Consider the following 21,662-nt stretch of genomic DNA (forward strand, 5'->3'; position numbering starts at 1 on the left):
CCCCACAAGGGTTACTTAATGGACATTCTTCAGAATCAAGCCCAGCTCTTCAAAAAAGAAAGAGCAACCATTTTAAAATGTGTGTGCTTTTTTAATTGAAGTGGAACACTGTGCATTGATTCAGTAAACTTTGTCAGTAAGTTTTTTTCCCTTGATATTTCAGAAACAGTTGTGCTATTTTTCCCATCTTTGGCTTTACAAAAATGCAGAGGGAATATGATATCAGCAAAACTATGAAAATTAGTTGGCTGAAATTTGGGGTGGTTTTGTTTTCCAAACTAGTCATGTCTATCAACCCTATTTTCTTTCCACTCTGACCCTTCCCCACTACACACACATGAAGCAGCTACAATCATTTTAATCTGTTCTCCATTATTGACTGGATAATTTATTTTACCAATGTCAGAGTAGCCCAAATGTCCAAGTGGTTCAGATCAGGTTGGCTTGCACTAAACTCTTTATAAAACTGAATCAAAACTGATATGCAGTGCCCTCATGATATTCAGGATTTTATCTAGTGTTAAAAAAAGTATCTTTTTTACAGAGTATAGTTTAAAGATATTCTTTTTAGGATGAAAAACCCAACACGGTATTCTTTCTTTCTTTCTTTTTTTAAAAATGTGTATTTTGTCATGACTGGTAGGAATAGCATAGCCGCATGTCAAATTTGAATTGATCAAGTAGATTTCTGACATTTGTGTCTTAATAGTAATATGTAAGCAGAAATTGATCCTTCATTCTCTTTATAAAAGTAGCATACCACCTCAGTTTTCAAAAAGAGTCAGAGCAAATCAACAGCAGTTTTGAATTCATTCTCTTATTTTTCTTTTAAATTTATTAAGCATATATCCTCCCCATCTGTACCAGAGGTGCTATTCAGCAGGTTCTGACCAGTTCTGGAGAACTGGTAGTGGAAATTTTGAGTAGTTTGGAGAACCGGCATATACCACCTCAGACTGGCCCCACCTCACCCCCCTCTATTCTCTGCCTCCCGAGTCCCAGCTGATTAGCTGGGTCTTCTTTGGTTGCCCTGCACAGGAGAATGGAGCTGGAAAGCAGGTTAGTGGGGAGAGGAGAGAATGGGATTTTGCAGTAACCTTCCCCTGACATGCCCACCAAGCCATGCCCACAGCACCAGTAGTAAAAAAATTTGAATCCCACCACCGATCTGTACCTCTGCTGAGATGCAAGAAAACTACCAGGGTTCTATGCTAGGAATGCTAATTCAAACACTGCTATTCCGGTGAGAAATTCTAAGGAGCCAACAGCAACATGATGTTGAAAATCAAAACAAAAGACAGAAGGAACTTCAGTTAGCTATTTTATAATGGCATATCCTGAATTGTTATCAATACAATGTATGTTCCTCTTAGTTGGTGGGATGTGACCAACAGTATGTTGGTTTCCAAGAGAATCTCTAGATTACAAATCTTGGGTGCTATAGAACCTTGGAATAAAGCTGGGCTTTTATTGTGCTTGTAACATGTAGGCCAAAGTGACCACTGCTGTCCTTACCATTGGGAAGGAATATTAAATATGGCATGATATCAGCTTCAGAAACTAAGAAAGACATGTGAGTTTCCTTTATTATTTCACATCTATAGGCAGAAATCTTGGCAAACTTCCAAATTAAGGCAAATTAAGCCAAATTATTTAAAGATTGGTATAATTAAATATATATGCTGACAAGTTTTAGGCAGGTAATGTCTTGATCCCCTTTCTCCTAACTAAACAATTGAAACTTTGTCATCTCTTGATACTCTGGAATGCAGTCTCTCCTTCTTGAGAATCCAGATAACATTCCACTGTGCATGGCTACAAATAAGGGTGGCCACCTAACCTATGTTTTATCTTCTTATCAAATTACATTATGCAAAAACATTGATTGATGGATAGTTAAGGTCAATGATAAGAGCGTTATCTGGTGATGACTATTCCATGCAGAAAATTGAATTTAAAATATAAGAAGGGTAAATGGTTAAAAAAAAATGAGCTAACAAATGAAAGACAGAAAATAGATATCCTTTATGTCTGCAAAACTGAAGAAGAGAAATGGTGTGATTCTTGCTGAAGGAACGGAATATGATCTTATCTTTCAAAGTGAAATAAATGAAGAGAAATGAAGGTGCAGAAATGAATGAATGAACAAAAGAACTATAATATATGTCTTCTGGTTTTTTTATTGAGTTTTGTGTTTTGTAATTTTAACTTTGTTCTGAATAAAATAAAATATTTAAAAAATATCTGCAAATTATGACTTGATTCTATCTGAGATAGAATAAGGAGCATGAATCTGAAGAAAAAAGATATGAGAAGGAAAATCAAGTTAACAATTGCAAGTTATAAATAAATAAATAAATAAATAAAATAAGGAAATACGTGAGTAAGCAAGTAAATAAATAAATAACCTATAGATCACATCCATAATGTTATGCACCTTACAATACTTACTAAACATTACCTTATTTTTATTACAATCAAATAATAGCAACACCAATGGGAATAAAAGAAGAAGGGTAGAATTAATAAAATAGGGCCCACTCCAAAATTATATCATTATTGTTCTAATTGCTGCCACTATAAATGTAGTTGCTATGTTGTTGCTAACATGGCTGCAGTCTGAGAAAAGAAAATTGGCAGAGTAGACTACTGTCCTTCCTGGGAGGCATTGTAGCCAAGATAATATATAATCCTTGTTCAGATCCTTATTAAAATTGCTGTGAAGCTACGCATGTTGGACAATTTCTGTGTCCCCAGAGACAGATGGGCAGGCAGGCGGGTTCTGCTAGTGGGATTTTGATAAATATGGCCTGTAATAATGGCAATGATAGTACATTGTCTCAGGCCCTGGAGAATTTCTTCTTCATTCTGGGAAAGATTAGTGTGAGTAACTTACAGGCTGCCAAATATTTTTAGCTCTCAGGGTTTTGCTATCCTAGGAAGGGGGTTAGTAAATATCTGGCAAACCTAGACAGCCTCTGTTTCTGATTCACCCACATGATGATGGACAGTCATTTGTCAGAATTAATAGTATCAGACCTTTTGGGGACAAAGTAATCTTTAGCCAGTACATCATGACTAGCCTCCATATCCTTTACTCTCTTCTGCGCGTACTTGTTTCAAACCTGAACAAAGTTAGGAACATTCCTTAGATCTGAAAACAGTGGTGGTATTCAAAAATTTTTTTACTACCGGTTCTGTGGGCATGGCTTGGTGGGTGTGGCAGGGGAAGGATACTGTAAAATCTCCAGTCAGAGGTGATATTTGCCGGTTCTCCAAACTACCCAAAATTTCCGCTACCAGTTCTCCAGAACTGGTCAGAACCTGCTGAATACAACCTCTGTCGGAAAATATGTATCTTTCAACATTTTTGTATGACTTTTCCTTCTTATAATATCCTATCTGGGCTTCATGTAGAATGTGAGTAAGAGTTTTAACCTCAAGTAATCTTAAGGCTGGTTTATTAAATATTAGAAATTCTAAGGGGGGAAAAGATGTATACATTTTGTTATAAAGTCATTTGGTAGTCTATTTCTCTGTTGTAAGGAATGATTGTTTGTTAAAAGAAACATAATTGAGTATGCTTTGTTATATCTAAATGCAGGTTGGGAGGGAAAAAAAAGTTGATTACAATGGGAATGAGGTATTTACGAAGTGTGTGAAGTAAAACAAGAAGAGTTCATTTAAAGAAAGATTGAATCAATATATTTTAATGGAAGACAAAGTTGAGAGATAGATTGTAATAGTGAAATCAACATAAGCAGCTTGAATAACTTTGTCTCCTCTTCCAATTACAAATTAAAGTCTGCTTACATAGATGATTTCACAGCAATTTATGCTACCTATGAGAGAATTCTGTGCTGCTTGCTTGAAGTGATAAGCCACAAAATGTGCCTAACTGGCACTTTCTGGGAGTAAGTGGCAAATTATGGGAATTGCACAGAAGAAGCTTTCAGATGTGCAGTAAGTGTAATGGGCACTGAAGCATCATATGTACTAGTTATCCATTCTGAGTTATGCATTTTTTTAAATTAAAAAAAAGGATTTCTGCATCAGGAATTTTTGATGAGATTACTTCTGAAACTATGACTTTCACAGGGTGGCAGATATGCTATTTAGACATTGGGTTTGTGATGGCACATAGGTTTTAAAATTATTATTACTTATTTATTTATTTAGACATTAGGTTTGCAATAACACAAGACGTAACAAATTATTATGGTTGGCTGCCTAGCCAGCCAGATGTTTAGACTGGATATGGAATTTTATCCACTTACTGAGTTCTTCCCAAGGACCTCAGGCAGGCATAAATTATTGATATTATATTTTGCTGATTTATATGATTCATTTCTGCTGATTTAAATGCTAATAATTTAATTGGCTAGCATTGCATGCATTTATGTGAAGAACTAATACTTGTTTAGTACAAAAGAGCGTATATATTAATAGCTTTTCTCCAAACACATTTCCCAACATAAGCACTTCTCCTCACTAACATTTAATTAAGCACCAATAGTTACTGGAGCATCTAATTCTGATATTTCCCTTAAGGAAGGTAAGTCTCCATATATGAGAGACCAGCAATCACACATCCAGATCTATTACCTCCATTTCTAACTGTCCTTTCTTGAAAGGTGATAGGAAACTACAGCAATTTTTCAGCTGAATTAAATTACATTCTTTTGTAAACCTTTCCTTTAAGATCAGGAGCGGCAGGAATAATGATGGAACACACCTTCCATTTCATAAATAACACCTTAAAAAAACTAACCATTTATTTTCTGCAGATGGGATTCCCTGAAATAAGATGATTTGGATTGCAAAGATATGGTGGTTTAACTTTTTGAACAAAAGCAAAAATACATACATTGTGAACATTTAGCTACATGTAATATTTAGATAATGATGTCTCTGAATATTTCTAATACTACAAATATTCTCTCTGCACTAAATTCCAGTTTAATTATTGCTAATATAGAATTAATTCAGACAATTACCAAAACTGTATCTACCTTTCATGATGTACGGATTAGCCCTGGTTCTAAAAATATATTTATACAATACCACATTACAAAAAAATGGAGCCAAAGAGATCATATTTATCACTGTGATTTCAAATATGACTTATAGCACATGCAAATATAATATTTGAAATTCTGTTTTATAGTTCTCCCCAATGAAAAAATAAATAATTTGATACAAATCAGGAACTTATAAATATATTCACAGGTAGTCCTTAATATGTATGAACAGATTAATCCTGGATATTTTCAAGCATCTTTTGAAGTTACTGATTACTCTACAGGAAAGAGAGAACAATATCTGAGCAGGAAATAATATTTGCTAAAGATGTTTTTGTAATGGGTACCAAAAGTCTTTTCAATTTCAAACAACTGCTTCCAAGGAACTTCTGCATGTTTAATACTGTATCTTAAATATCATTCCAAAATTCCAGGATAGTGATTCTATATTATACAGTCTCTTAGACATATTTGAGAGTACAGCTACTATATAAGGGTATTGACTATCTTATGGGTTTGCTGTTTTATATTACAGTACATATTTACTTTACCATGATATGGACTAATGTAATCATCAAACTAGGTTTGTATAATTGTAATACACCTAATAAAGTTCAAATCCAGAAAGGTTGTTTAAAACAGGCAAAGGCACAAATATAGCCTTTGTTACATTAAATTAGTACATCTTTTCTTGAAATCACTTGACTTAAGCTAGGTCACATGTAAATTTGCTGGGGAAGTAATTAATCAATAAATCATTACTTATTATAGCCAGATTTTATATTGAATAAAATATAGGCCAAAAACATCTATGAACTTTGAAGATTGTTTTACTTCCACATCCAAGACATTGAAGCCGGCGCCCATTCTTATAGGCATTCTCCTATCTTACCTACTTTTTCAGAGAATTTAAAACATTTGTATTTATTTATTTTTTATATATTTATTTATTTTTGTCAATTGCTTACAAGATAATAGATATAAATAAAAACATAGTTATGAATACATGGATGCATATAAGAATTTTTTTTTAAAAAAAGAAACAATAGGACGGGGACGGTAGGCACGTTGGTGCGCTTATGCACACCCCCTACAGATCTCTTAGGAAAGGGGTGAGGTCAATAGTAGACAGTTTAAGGTTAAAGTTTTTGGGGTTTGGGGAAGAAATCACAGAATCAGGTAGAGTATTCCAGACATTGACCACTCTGTTGCTGAAGTCGTATTTCCTGCAATCAAGTTTGGTGTGATTAACCTTGAGTTTGTATCTATTGTTTACTCTTGTGTTGTTATGGTTGAAGCTGAAGTATTCATTGACAGGTAGGAGATTGCAATGTATGATTTTATATACTATACTTAGATCGGACCAAAGGTGGCGTAGTTCTAAGTTTTCTAGGTCTAGAATTTCAAGTCTGGTGGCATAAGGTATTCTGCAATGAGTAGAGGAGTGGAGGACTCTTCTTGTGAAATATTTCTGGACTTTCTCAACTGTGTTAATATCAGATACATAATGTGGGTTGCAGACTGATGAGCTGTATTCAAGTATTGATCTAGCAAATGTTTTGTATGCTCTAGTTATTAGTGTAATATTACCAGAGAAAAAGCTACCTAAGTTTAGGTTAACAACTCTTTACGCCTTTTTGGCTATGGAGTTACAATGGGCTCTAGCACTTAGATCATTAGAGATGAGTACTCCAAGATCCTTGACAGAGTTTGGATCATTTTTTTCCTAATAACTAGTTCATTTTTAATAAAAAATAACTTTTTTCCTAATAACTAGTTCATGTATTGCTTCATATATCTTTTTTACATCAGGCTTGTTGGTGAGAATTACTTTCTTTTCAAAGAAAGAGGTGCTATTGGAAGGTGACAATATTTGCATTTTAGAGAAATGGATGGGATGTATCATTGGAAAGATGGAACATTGAATCTGTTAATGGAATTATGATTCAAAATTCAAATCCTAAAGGAACTATAATGTCTTCAATATGCCATGCAATGACATCGTTAATTAGTTTGCTCCCAGAAGAACATTTATATATCAACCTGTACTATGCCTATTTGCCAAGCTCTGGTGCTTTTTGTTTTTAACAAAACAAAGTGCACTCAAGGATAATTTCATGCAATTTCATTCAGTGCAGCACATTGGATTAATAGAAGAAAGAGTGCATGATACCTACCTTGCCTACATATTGGTAATCAGATCCGGTGTATTCCTCCAACAAGAAAAACTGGTTCCACATCCAGCCTCGTTTCTGACGGTGCAGAACTTTCCCCTCATTTCCTATTCCATGAGTTCTGAAAGTTGGCCGTTGATGTTCTATAGTCCTAGTAAACACCATTGCTGACAAGCAGGGGTGTAGCAGGCATATCCAGAACAGCACCAGCAGAAAGACTTGCTGTATTATCATAGTTCTTGGCTTCACACGTGCCTTTGACTGCAAGTTCAATATTACACTTCTTCTTACAATAAGCTTTTTGGGCGCCCTTGGCACACTTCATAAAAAACAGCCCATCTGTAGTCAGTACATATCCAAAACCTTAAAGCAAACAGAAAAAAAAATAGATTCAGATACACTCCTTTACTGTACATTAGGTTTCATATTATATCTGGCACTATAGCTGCAAATATTATATAAAATTTGTTATTTTCCCCAAACACATTTTAAAATAAAAATAGAAAAGTTATTTGGTAACTATCACCTAATTCAACTTTTGCAAAACCTTAATGTAGTATGAAGGGGATGCAGTGGCTCAGTGGCTAAGACACTCAGCTTGTCAATCAGAAAAGTTGGCAGGTTGGCAGGTCAAATCCCTACCACCACGTAATGGAATGAGCTCCCATTAATTGTCCCAGGTTCTGCCAACCTCGCAGTTTGAAAGCATGTAAAAACGAAAGTAGAAAAATGGCGACCATTTTGGTGGGAAGGTAACAGCCTTTGGCATTTAGTCATGCCATCCACATGACCATGGAGACATCTTCATACAGCGCTGGCTCTTCAGCTTTGCAACGAAAATGAGCACTGCACCTTAGAGTCAGAAATGATGAGCACATATGTTTGAGGAGAACCTTTACCTAATGTAGTATGAAGTTACTTCCACCACCACGTATTATGTAAATTGATGCTTTTCCCTAGTCTTCTCATTGCAGCTTTTCTGACTTTTTAATACATTTATTAAACTTTAATAAATGTAATGGAGTATCTATTAGAATGTTTATCATGTAGATTAGGGAAATTGTACCACAGGTACTTAAATATTAACTATAGTAGCTTTTGCTGCTGTTGGTAGTAGTGGTGATGACTTGAAGTCAGTCATTTGTTCAGGCAGTGATTTGTGATTTGCCTCTATCTCCATCCTAAAGCTGAGACAAGTGACAGACACAAGGTCACCCAACCAGTTACATGCCGTTGGCGGGACTATAATTCCGTTTCCTGGTTTCTAACCCCATTACCTTAACTGCTACATTAAATTGGCTTTCACTATAGTCTTTATCTCAAAAGTTTTCTGCTTGATTTGACTTGAGAGTCAAGCAATGATTCATAAATTTTGTCACCAAGAAACATTTAAATACTAATGTAGTTTTAGAAGTTACAGAAATCATAGAATATTAGTTTTCCAGAGTATTGTAAAAGGCACAAAAAGACACCATATGCATCAGAAGAGAGATATGACCAGAATCAAAAATTTCAAAAATCAGTTCCTAACATTTTCCAAGAAGACAAAGTGAATCATAAAGGAACAAATGGTAAAGAAAAGATTATTTTGGTTTGCATTTGAGACTATGGAAAGAAAAATTGCCATGTCTCGTGACCTCACAACATAGACTGTTGTCTCAATCTAGAAGCAGAGGACCACATTATTTAGAATAGGGATGTCAAACTCAATTTCATTGAGAGGCACATCACATTGTGTTTGACCGGGGGCAGAGTGGTAGGGCCAGGGTGGGTGTGGCCAGATCAATATAACTCATGTTGGGAGCACCTGTAGTGGCGGGGCTGGGCGATCCTTCCTTCCTTCCTTTTCTTTTTTCTTCTCTGTTCCTTCTCCTTTCTTCTTCCTTCCCCTCTTTCCTTCTTTTTCCTTCCTTACTCGCTTCCCATCTTTCCTTCTTTTTGTCATTCCTCTTTGCCTTTTTCCTTTCCTGTCCCCCGGCCCCATTTTTGTCCATGATGGCTTCATGCAGCCCTCTGCCAGCAATAATGGGGCCTGGAGGGCCACACCCCAGAGTCCATTTTTACTGGAAGAGGGCTGCAGGAGGGCGTCGTGGCTGAAAACTGGGCACAGGGAGGCACATGTGGCATTCCTGGACTCTGTTTTTGGTGGCAGAGGCACCATAGACCAGTCCTTCACTGTCTTCAGGGCAGTCCCATGGGCCAGAACTAAGTACTACACAGGCCAGATCCAGCCCCTGGGCCTTGAATTTCACACCCCTGATTTAGAAGCTGAAAAAGAGTCAGCTACAGATGCTTTAGAGTAGGAATTATGTGTGCAGTTATGCTTTACAATGTTAATTGTTAACAATGTTAATTGTTATTTAATTTAGTAATTTATTCTCTGATTTACATCATTTCTCAAAAATATCAGCAAAACATTTTCTTGCTCTGTTATGTGAAACAAAAGTTTTGGAGAGGGAAGTTGGGTATCATATTATGTAATTTGATATAATAGCATCTTCCGAACCCTGATGGCAAAATGTACAAATGATCTTGTCAGCAAAGAATAATGAGCACCTGATTGCAATGTCCTTTCTTATTTACTGTACTTTTTCAAATTATTAAAAATAAAACTAAGCAATACCAACTACATGTAAAAAAAATGATAGGTTAAAGGAGTTGAAAAATATCCATTTGGTATAGGCTGTAACGTATAATAATTAATCACTAAAAACCTAATAGTAAATAATAAATCATTTATTACTTTATAAATGATGTGATTTTTATGGGCATTGACTGACTATATTATATTATAATACAGTGCTAGAGGTCACACCTTCAGATCAATGGCTTTACAGATGTTGGCAACTGGAAGTCCTAGCATCTTTCTGCATGCTGTGTAGGAATGATATGAGTATATTTCAGCAATAACTGGAGTGTGCATACACATGCTATGTGTGTGTGTGTGTGTGTGCAGATATAGATATTAGTTATAGACAGATGATAGATAGATAGATAGATAGATAGATAGATAGATAGATAGATAGACAGACAGACAGACAGATCGATATAGATATAACTATTTGAATATTACAAACTCCATTTCAGGATTTCCCACAATCCCGAAATATGAATGTAAACTACCAAAGAAGACAACTCCTTCCTAACAAGAAAGATATGAGAGAAAGAGCTGAATCTGGCATCTTATATAAAAGTATTATCAAACAGAAGAGACCAACCAAACTCACAGACTTCCCAAAAATGCCCTCTTTGACATTTTATTAGTTGTTTACTTGATCTAATATTCATATAACCAAAGTTTTTACTCTTGGGGAGCATTCTATTAATTAATTGACAGATGGATTGACTTATAGCCAGCTAGCTAACTTCGAATACATAGCACAAGACTATATTAATAAACTATCAGTATTAGATATTCCAAAATCAACCATTAAAATATGAGCTAACATAAAAGAGAAATGGAATAAGAAAACAAATTAAAAATGACAATAATTGCAATAAACAAAGGTATAACAAAGATGACCTCCAATTAGACTAGAGATACCAATACATATTTTCTCTAAATTTAAACAGATACCAATATCTTGAAATTCTATTAATCAATATTAATACCAATAATCATAAAATAGTCTTCTCTTAATTTCAATCTAATATATAATAAATTGTCAAATGAATGGCACGGTGATCTAGAGGCTTGACTCCCACTCGGAAGGTTGAGAGTGCAATCCCAGGCAGTGACAGATGTTTGTCTACCAGGGCGCAAAGAAAAAATATCAGCTGAGAATTCTGTGTAGGCATCAGGAAGGGCATCCAGTCAGTAAATGGTCAGCACCATTCACTTATTCCTGACCCCACCCAAAGCAAGAGATTATAAGGTTATAAAAAGAATATATGTATAAATAAATAGTCAATTGTGAATAGCCTTATATTTAAAAGGCTAAATATTTATCTAATCCAATCTAATCCTCAAACCCCAAAGTCAATGTTCTTAAGAATAGAATAGAATAGAATAGAATAGAATAGAATATGAATACTTTATTGGCCAAGTGTGATTAGACACACAAGGAATTTGTCTTGGTGTAAATACTCTCAGTATAAAGAAAAGGTACATTTGTTAAGAATCAAGAATCATAACGTACAACACTTAATGATAGTCATAGGGTACAATCAACAATCAAGTCATACTAGGAAACAGTCAATATAAATCGTAAGGATACAAGCAACAAAGTTACGGTCCTACAATCACAAGTGGAAGGGATGGGTGATAAGGAGTGATGAGAAGATTAACAAAATAGTAGTGTACACTTTGTAAATAGTTGAACAGTGTTGAGGGAATTATTTGTTTAGCAGAGTGATGGCTTTCGGGAAAAAACTGTTCTTGTGTCTAGTTGTTCTGATGTGCAGTGCTCTATAGAGTCGTTTTGAGAGAAGGAGTTGTCCGGAATGTGAGAGGTCTGAAAATATTTTCACAGCCCTCTTTTTGACTCGTACAGTATACAGGTCCTCAATTGAAGGCAGGTGGGTAATAATAGTTTTTTCTGCAGTCCTAATTATCCTCTGAAGTCTGCGTCTGTCCTGTTGGGTTGCAGAACCAAACCAGAAAGTTATAGAGGGTGCAGATGACAGACTCAATAATTCCTCTGTAGAACTGTATCAGCAGCTCCTTGGGCAGTTTGAGCTTTCTGAGTTGGTGCAGAAAGAACATTTGTTGTTGTGCTTTTTTGTTGATGTTTTTGAAGTTAGGTGTCCATTTTAGGTCATGTGATATAGTAGAACCTAGAAATGTGAAGGTCTCTACTGTTGATACTGTGTTGTCTAGTATTGTAAGAGGTACAATAGTGGTAGTATGGGAGGGTTTCTTCTAAAGTCTACCGCCATTTCTATGGTTTTGAGTATGTTCAGTTCCAGATTGTTCTGGTTACACCACGAGGCAAGTTGTATAACCTCCTGTCTGTATGCAGATTAATTGTTGGCTCGAATGAGACCAATCACTGTTGTGTCATCAGCAAACTTCAGTATTTTAACAAATGGGTCATTTGCGATGCAGTCATTGGTATATAGGGAGAAGAGAAGTAGAGATAGCACACAGCCTTGGGGGACCCCGTGCTGATTGTACAGGTATCGGATGTGATTTCACCTAGCTTCACCTGTTGCTTCCTGTCTGTTAGGAAGCTTATGATCCACTTACAAATATGTTCAGGTACTGCTAGTTGGTTTAATTTACTTAGAAGATGTCTGGAATGATGGTATTGAATGTTGAACTGAAGTCTACAAAGAGGACCCTTGCGTAGGTAGTTGGAGATTCAAGGTGTTTTGGATGTAATGCAGAGCCATGTTAACAGCATCATCTGTCGATCTATTTGCTCGGTATGCAAACTGCATGGGGTCTAACAGCAGATCCGTGATGGTTTTCAGGTGGGACAGCACAAGCCTTTCAAAGATTTTCATAACTACAGATGTTAGAGCAACTGGTCTATAGTCATTCAGTTCCTTGATGGAGGGCTTCTTTGGCACTGGGATGATGGTAGAACATTTGAAGCAGGAAGGAACATAGCACATCTCTAGTGATCTATTGAAGATTAGAGTGAAGATGGGGGCCAATTGGTCAGCACCAATGACCAATTTTAAGCAAGAAGGAGATATCTTGTCTGGCCCTGGTGCTTTTCCTGGCTTCTGTCTGTGTAATAGATCTTGCACTTCTTTTTCTGTGATCACCAGGGGTTGTGAGCCCAATGGATTGAGGCCAGTTGTGGCAGGCTTGGCTGTTGTTGGAATGTTTGAGATGTGGGTTGTGGAGATAGGTGGCTGTAGTTTCTTTTCAAACCTTCAGTAAAACACATTCAGGTCATCTACTAGTTGTTGATTTCCTTCTACCTGGAAAGGAGGTTTCCTGAAGCCAGTGATGTTTTTAAGAATTTTCCACATGTTTGCTGGTTCATTTGTTGAGAATTGATTCTTTAACTTTTCAGAATAGCTTCTTTATGCTGCTCTGATCTCTCTTGTGAATATGTTTCTGGCCTGGTTGTATAGCATTCTGTCACCTTTTGGAACGACATAGCTGCTTAACTTTAGCTGTGAACCAAGTTTATTGTTACTATATATTTGCAGGTTCCTTGTTGGTACACATAAGTCTTCGCAGAAGTTAACATATGATGTTACAGTATCTGTGAGCTCATCTAGGTCTGCAGAGGCATCTTCAAAAACATTCCAATCAGTGCAATCAAGGCAGGCCTGGAGTTTCAGCTTTGTCTCATTCGACCAAGTATTCTCTGATTTAATTGTTGGTTTAATGGTTTTAAGTCTTTGTCTGTAGGCAGGTATAAGGTGAATCATGCAGTGGTCAGAGTGTCCCACAGCTGCTCGTGGTAAAGACCTATAAGCATCTTTTACTGTTGTGTAGCAGTGGTCTAAAGTATTTTTGCCTCTGGTGGGATAATTTACATGCTGGAAATATTTTGGGAGCTCTTTCCTTAAATTTGATTGATTGAAATCTCCTAAAATGATGGGAAGGGAATCTGGGTGTTTGGCTTCAGCCTCCATAATTAGTAATCGGCAAGAGTTAGTAATGCCTTGTTTACACAGGCTTGTGGAGGAACATACACAGCTATTAGGAGAAATGAGGAAAACTCATGTGGAGAGTAAAATGGCTTGCAGTTGATGTGTAAAGACTCTAAGTTTTCATCACAAAAGTTATATATTATAGTTATATCCTCAGACCAACTGTTGTTAATATAATCCTCCACCCTTTCTTTTACCTGATGTCTCTTCAATTCTGTCTGATCTAAATGTCTGAAATCCTGGGATGTATATGGTGTTGTCCCCATGAATTTGTGGATTCAGCCAGGTTTCAGTAAAACAAAGAACAGCTGAATTATAAAAATCAGAATTCCATCTATTTAAGAGATGAATTTCATCCATCTTGTTAACCAGTGAGCATAAATTAAAAAGATTGAAGGGAGAGGAGTTTTTTCCCCCTATTCCTTAGTCTGTTTAAAATTCCCGCTCGTTTACCTGGTCTCCTCTTTCTTTGCTTTCTTTGTTGAAATCCATAGCACCAGGGAATTGGTTAGAATCTCCTCCGCGTTTGCAAAGACAGGTGGGGGTGGGGAATCAGAAAGCTGCTCCTTAAGGAAACAATGCCTAATTCTTAGCAGATGGTCTCATGAGTATGGAATCCATAGTGAATTGCAGATAATAATAAGGAATAAAGAAACCATTAGAGAGCATTTCACCAAGGCAGCCTTCATCAGTGCCATCTTGGCAGGGAAAAAAATGTTCAACCTTAACAAATAATGAATATTCACATTACATAGGCCACTTTTAAGAACCACTAACACTCCATCTTTTGTTATAAAACAGAGTAAGTGATGAACTGCTTGTATATGACATAGGACTTTTTCCTCCTTGCTTCCTTTATAGAAAGGCATAATCCATTCTTTACATATTCTTACTTGATGTTAAAGTATCGTTAACTTTCTCTGGGGAAATAATTCTTCAATGTTATCTATTGTTATTGGATTTCTTTCTTGTTAAATTAGGTTAATGAAATAAAAGCTTGGATGGAATGTGTTGAAATTACAAAAATGGCTTATGTACACAGATCTGGCATACAAGTCTGCTTAATGTATTGCTACAGTAGATAAATTTATCCCATCTACCCTTTACCTATTGGCTTGGAGAATCCTGCCTGAGTACAGTTTATTGCTGTAAGTACAACAACATTTCTAATCACCTAGTTTTAAGCATCAATATCTTTTGTGCATGTGTGCAATAAAAGAATTAAGGCAATGAGAACTGCCATACATTTACAAGGATCAAAGGGTTTTCTTCACTTTGTTTTTTTTTTTAAGATGCAAAAGTCTCTATAAGAGAGTCCTTATAAATTGTAATTTTTTCTTTAGGTAAGCACTGTGTAAAATACTAAATATGTAAGTGAATTCTAGTCTGATAAGATTATTTTATTTCCCAAAAGTTTCATGAAGGGAAAGGGTTAGAAGTGGATAGGAAAGGTATATGATTATAGATATTTTGGTATCAGTGATAGATAATTAAAAAGGTATTATCTCACAATTGATTGCTTTTTAGTGGGACTAGTTGCCTGCTGAATAGAATCTTTATTGGCCCGGTGTGATTGGACACACAAGGAATTTGTCTTGGTGCAAATGCTCTCTGTATACATAAAAGAAAAGATACATTTGTCAAGAGTCAAGAATCATAAGGTACAACACTTAATGATATTTATAGGGTACAATAAGCAATCAAATCAATATAAATCGTAAAGATACAAGTGACAACATTACAGTCATACAGACACAAGTGGGAGGGGATGGGCAATAAGGAGTGATGAGAAGATTAACAGTAATAGTAGTGCAGACTTTGTAAATAGTTGAACTGTGTAGAATATATCCTTTTGTGTAATATATAAATAGGCTTCCTTTATATATTTTTATTGTCTACCCAGTCATCTCTTCTCCTTCCTGCTTTTTCCTCCTTTTTTCCCTTTCCTGTTGGGAAGGAGAGGAGTAATGTAGATAGACTTGAATGGGATATTCAGAAGCCATTATAGAAATAACAAGAGAAGAAGCCTTTCTTAAGCTCTGGGGCAGGGGTGGGATGCTATTGGCTCAGACCAGTTTGGGCGAACCCTTAGTTCCAGTGATCAGTTGGCCCCACTCACCCACCCATGCCCTAGTCTGTCCTATATTTCTATGTTTTGCAACCTAGCTGATTCGCAGGGCACAGTGGATTGCCACACCTCAGCTGTTTTACTCACTGGGGCTGCAGTAGAAGGTATGTTTTAGAGCTGAAAATGGGTGAATTTCAAAAGCTGCACACATGTGTGAGGCAAACCGGTTGTTACACTACTTGAATCCCACCACTGGGAATAGTGTTAGTTAGGGAGAGATTCAAACTGACTTCCTTCCTGACCACCTGGGGGAAGGAGGGAAACTCAAGCCAAACTAGATTTGCAAGATCCCAGGACTCCATGAAGGTATTGTTCTGTGCAATCAGTTTACAGATTTACTATTTCTCATAGGGTTGGCAAACAGTATGTCTTACTAATCAAGGAGAATATTTATAGCTCAGTGTTGATATGAAGAGTCTTTGGTGCTCTCTGAGCTTGGTTGTTTTCTTGCAGATGTTTCATTATGCAAACTAGGTAGCTAGTATGTATGTATAAAATGTACATGCATGAATGTAGACATGCATGAGATCTCTGTATTAATAAGATTCTTTCTGTGTGACAATGGTTGAAATATGTATATGATGATAGGATCAGTTATTTTTATCAGCTATTTCTCATCTCAAAAGCAGTTAGTGAGGATCACTGTTACACAAATGAAAACTGCATTAACAGAAAAAGCCAGCGAAGTGCTTAATTTAAACTGCATTATAGTCATTTAGTTTTAAGAAAGGCCAAAAGCAACGAAAATGAACTTCTGAATGTGCAGTGGTTCTTTCTCTTTTGGGGGGAAACCCTATTCAAGTTTTCATGAAGCTAACCAATTAATCAACTCAAATAAGAAAAGGCAGAAAGGAAATTGACAGGTTTCAGATGAGCTCTCAACCACTTCTATATTGCCTTTCAACATTTGAAGAGCTTTAATTTTTTTAAAGTTTATATTATTTATAATCACAGTACATTTTGAAAACCTACCACCTGTAAATCTGGGGCTATTAAAGCATGTGCTGAAGTTATCGATCATTTTCCAATAACACACCCAGCATGAACATGACCAATCATACCAATTGAATCTTTCTATACCTTAGATTTATGATCAATACAAATTGTACCACTGAAATAGAAAGAAGTCTGAAATATCAGATTTCCCTTAAATTGCCAAATCGATTTTTGTTGATGTTCTTGTCCCACTATTGGAAGAACATTTCTATGTTGTCAACAGTCTAGATTAATACTGCATGAAGAGGCATACCGTTTCTCATGCCCTCTGGATAAATTCCTGCTCTGTGGTAAGAACTCCACTAAATGACACTGAATGTCTCTAAGAAGGCATTTTATCCTTCAGGCGAGATAAAATATTAAATCTCTAGGTCTACTTTCTCTGTCTTTCCTTGTCTATGTCAGCAAGTTACCGGGTTTATTAGTGGAAAGAGAAGGGGCAAAAACTAAGCAAGTATTTAAAAACCTGTCATTAGCTTCTCAAGCATTTGCAGTGTCTCTGAGGCTGAAATCCTGGAGCTTCAGAGAGCAGAATTAATTTATCAAGGCATGACAAACTAAAGCACCGAGATGCAGGAGATGTGATTTAATACTGCACTCACTCAAAGTATAACAAAGTTGTTTTATTAAAGACCAAGCACAACCATTACTGCTAATTAGATGATGGCACTACAACTAAGTACCCTTATACAGACAGGTGCCAACAGACAAGGTACACCCAGCATCCCATATTGAAATTATCTTCCAAATGAATGCCTAAATATTTATTCTTCTAGTAAAATCATTGCACCATACCCAGTTTTATATTTCCAAAAAGATTTTCACTTCATTACTTCAAGGGTTGCTTAAGGAATCTAATCTTTCTCAACCTGAATGTAAAAATTACCTGAATTGTCCCACTTGGATTGATTTGAAGATCAGAACTTGGCATTCCAATAAATCCTGTGCTTTTCTAGTTTTGCAGCACAAAGCTTGAAAATTGAAGAGATTAAAATGCTTTTGTACATATGCACAAGTAAGCATTACAGATCAATATTTATTATTATTATTTTATAATTGCTACTTCTTAGGCAGGATTATAATGATACTGTAATTACTGTAAAATGCATATTAGACAATTCATTTAAGATACAGCAATATTAGACAATATTAGACTGGTGGGTATATTTGCAAATTCAAACTAAATTTAAGAAAGATGTAAAGGAGCTTGGGATAGATAAAGATTTACAAAAATTGGACCAAATCTTGACAGGCAAGGATATAAAATTTATAACACAAATATATAATTATTTACTGGAGGTAGAACTAGAGGAGGAAATTGTTAAGGGACCAATGATTGCCTGGGTGAGAAATGTGGGTCATAACATAAATTTGGATGAGTGGGAAAAGACTTGGACAGAGAACTGGAAGCTGACTTAGTCAATGGTATTCAAAGAAAATCAATATAAAATGTTTTGTAGATGGCACTTAGCGCTGGCATGACTGGTGAAAATGTATCCAATCTTGAAACCAGAATGCTGGAAGTGCAAAGAAAAGAAAGGAACATTTTTCCATATGTGGTGGCAATGTATAGAGGTCAAAAAATACTGGAAGAAAATACAGAGATGGCTTTTTGAGATTACAAAATATAAATTGAATTTGGAACCCGAAATGTTTTTATTGGTATGATCAAAGGGAATTTGAGTAAAGATAAAAGATACCTTATTGTACACATCTTAACTGCAGCAAGAATCACATTAACACAAAATTGGAAGAGTGATAAAATACCACCAGTTGAAGTTTTGATTCAAAAAATAATGGACTGTGCTGAACTAGATAAAACCACTATGGTACTGAAAAGCAAAGAGGATTGAGAATACTATGCGACATGGGAGAGGTGGTACGAATGGGTGAAGGATAAGGATAGAAATAATGTATAGTCACAAAATAAGAAACATATATATACAATGACACAATAACTGTTAATGGAAATGAGATTTTTGTATTTTTTGTTTTTAAAGAATAAAAATTATTTTAAAAAAAGATACAGCAATTAAATTCAAGCACAAAACAACTGTGGGTGAATCATAGGAACATGGCACAGACTGAAGAAGACATTACTTGTGTGGTATCTGAAAGTCCACCGGAAGGCCAGGAGCACATTATCATCATAATAGTACCTCTGTATTATTGAGCAACAGATATTTAGCAGTATTGTGTCTCTGATAGTGGAATGTAAGTTTGCTCCCCGTGCTTTCCTGACTTATATAGGGAACATAGTAAAATATAAAGCACATGATTTTGGGGAGAAATGTGATAAAAATGTTATGCATTCATGCTGGATTAGACTAAAGGGATATAACCAGTGCTGGTATTCAACAGGTTCTGACCAGTTCTGGAGAAGTGGTAGTGGAAATTTTGAATAGTTTGGAGAACTGGCAAATACCACCTCTGACTGGAGATTTTACAGTATCCTTCCCCTTCCATGCTCACCAAGCCACGCCCACAGAAACGGTAGTTAAAAAAATCAAATCCCACCACTCGATATAACCCTGCATCTTGCTTTCCTAGTGGCCCAATAAACACAATCACTTTCTTATATTCCACTATTTAGGAATGACAAGTCCATCCCTAATTATTTCTACTCTTTTCCCAGAAAAAAAAAATATCAGAAATGTAAGTAATCAAAGTCCAGACTAGAGACAAGGAGGTTGAGGATAGAAAAATGTGATTCGTAAAAGATTTCAAATAAATTTTCAGAATGTAAAAAATAACCCCTAGGTTTTACACATACACACACACACACACACACACACACACACACACACACTAACTTAGAAATGCAGGAAATGTAATTTCAAAATATGATATTGGCATCCAGAAAGTATACTGGTACCCATTTCTTTGCGGGTGAGGGATCAAGGTATGTTAGAATTGACTTAACAAATGGAGTAGCTGTTCGTTTTTTTCTTTGTAATATCAAACCTCACACTGCCTTTAAAGAAGACATTATAAATGCTTTTATCTCATGTACCCTATTAATTAATGATCCTTTAAGGAGCTTAAAAGTAAAAGATAGTATTCTCCTGGGAGACTCTTATTGTATGAAGCATCCTTCCTCCCACTGGAGAGCTTTAACTGAGAGATCAAACGCAAGTGGCTGTAGCAGGCTATCTACAGTAGGTTCATTATAAGCAAAGTGAATTGAATAGTTAAAGAATGTGAAAGAATGAACTAAAATTAATATTAAAACCAATTATGGATTTAAAAGACAGAAAATACATACATCAATATGGATTTTTACTGACACAGTATGGGCTAAATCCAACTGCTAAAGGAGTGCATTCCATAATCTATCTTATACTAGAAAAATGTGGCTTCACTCAAAAATAGGGGTGCACTGCTGGGGATTTGCAGGGGTTCAGGAGAGCCCTAGCTAAGATTCTGTGCAGTTTGGAGAACCCCCAAACTCCTGGCTGGCCCCACCCACCCCACCCCTCCCAAGAGTCCCCACATGGCCCAGTTTGGATGCAGGTAAGTGCAGGGGGTGCACAGAGGCTCATGGAGGGCAAAAAACCAGGCCTCCTAGAAGTTTGGGAAGGTCAGAAATGGCTCCATTTCCAGCTTCCAGAGACCCTCCAGGGCCCGGGGAGGCTGGTTTTGCCCTCCAGGAGGCTCAAGGAAAACCTCTGGAGCCCGGGGAGGGCAAAAACATCCCCTGCTGTGGTGCAGGAGGCTGACTAGGCCACACCCACCATGGCCATGCCCACCCAACCACTGGGCAGAGAACCCACTGCTAAAATTTTTGAAGCCCATCCTAGCTCAAAACGGACAGTCGTGCAGAGTGTGGAGAAACATCATCTTAGAAGGTCAAACTTAAAGTTATTTAGAACATTAACATTCTACACCAATGCATTAAAGTGTGCACAATAAGGAACTGGCAATCAGCACAGAACTTTCAATAAAGCCATGATATTACTATGCTTTTACCATTTAACACCATAATTGTCACATTTTGGATCAGCCACCTTCTGGCTTCTTTTCAAGGGCAGTTCCTCATGCAGTGTGTTACCTTACAGGATACAATTAAGGTATAGGTAATTTTTATCCAATCTGATTGCCTCAGGAGCAGTCGCTGCAGTTACACGAGTTAATTGTGTGAAAGTGTTTCTTTGCTTTGTCACAATTTACACATATATACATATATATATTCTTCCATTTTCTCAATTATCCAGCAATGTCTCATGTTTCCCAGTCTATTCTAAAACATTTGGCATCTCTCTTTCCCTTGTAGCTGTGAAATTAAGAATATTGTATGATAATGTTCACATATTTTAAAGGCTTCTTTGGTATATATACAGATTTTCCAAACTGTGTCATGCTCCAGATTTTCTGACATAGCCGTTACTGATTCTTCCTCTGTTGATTGCCATATTTCTGTAGCTTTTCAAGCAATTCCTTTAGTCTTGTAATAATTTGAGAGCTGACCTAACTTCATTTTTTAAGTATTAGAGGTACTTGACAGTTGACAATTTTTAAGATTTCTAGGATGTTGATACCTCTATCAGTATTCTTCTTCTATCTTTGTTTGATTTTGTATGAATTAGTTATGTCTGTCAATTGTAGTCATACAGAATCAATTCTGGAAGAAATACATTATCTAGATCCTTTTCATTCAGAATCCTATCTTGGGTATTGGACAGAGTCACTAGTCACTCTCATGATCTAAGACTTGAATAAGGAAAGTGTGACTGGATCTGCTGGATCTCTTGTTGAATTTTATTGGCCATGGTTTACAGTATCAAA

General features: G+C 36.2%; 1 protein-coding gene across 2 annotated transcripts in view; it reads right to left on the minus strand.

Annotated features, from left to right (window-relative positions):
- CDH10 (cadherin 10) overlaps positions 1 to 21,662 on the minus strand; it is a 153,804-nt gene that overhangs the window by 91,451 nt on the left and 40,691 nt on the right. For both annotated transcript variants that reach the window (XM_087930734.1, XM_026700880.2), the window contains exon 2: positions 7,199 to 7,558. In XM_087930734.1, coding sequence (XP_087786860.1) covers positions 7,199 to 7,429 — 231 coding nt within the window. In that variant the 5' untranslated portion in view covers positions 7,430 to 7,558. The remainder of the gene's footprint in view (positions 1 to 7,198; positions 7,559 to 21,662) is intronic.

The sequence above is a fragment of the Pseudonaja textilis genome, chromosome 3 (assembly GCF_049901715.1).
Source record: "Pseudonaja textilis isolate UNSWEBS1 chromosome 3, rPseTex1.2, whole genome shotgun sequence".
NCBI classification, from domain to species: domain Eukaryota; kingdom Metazoa; phylum Chordata; class Lepidosauria; order Squamata; family Elapidae; genus Pseudonaja; species Pseudonaja textilis.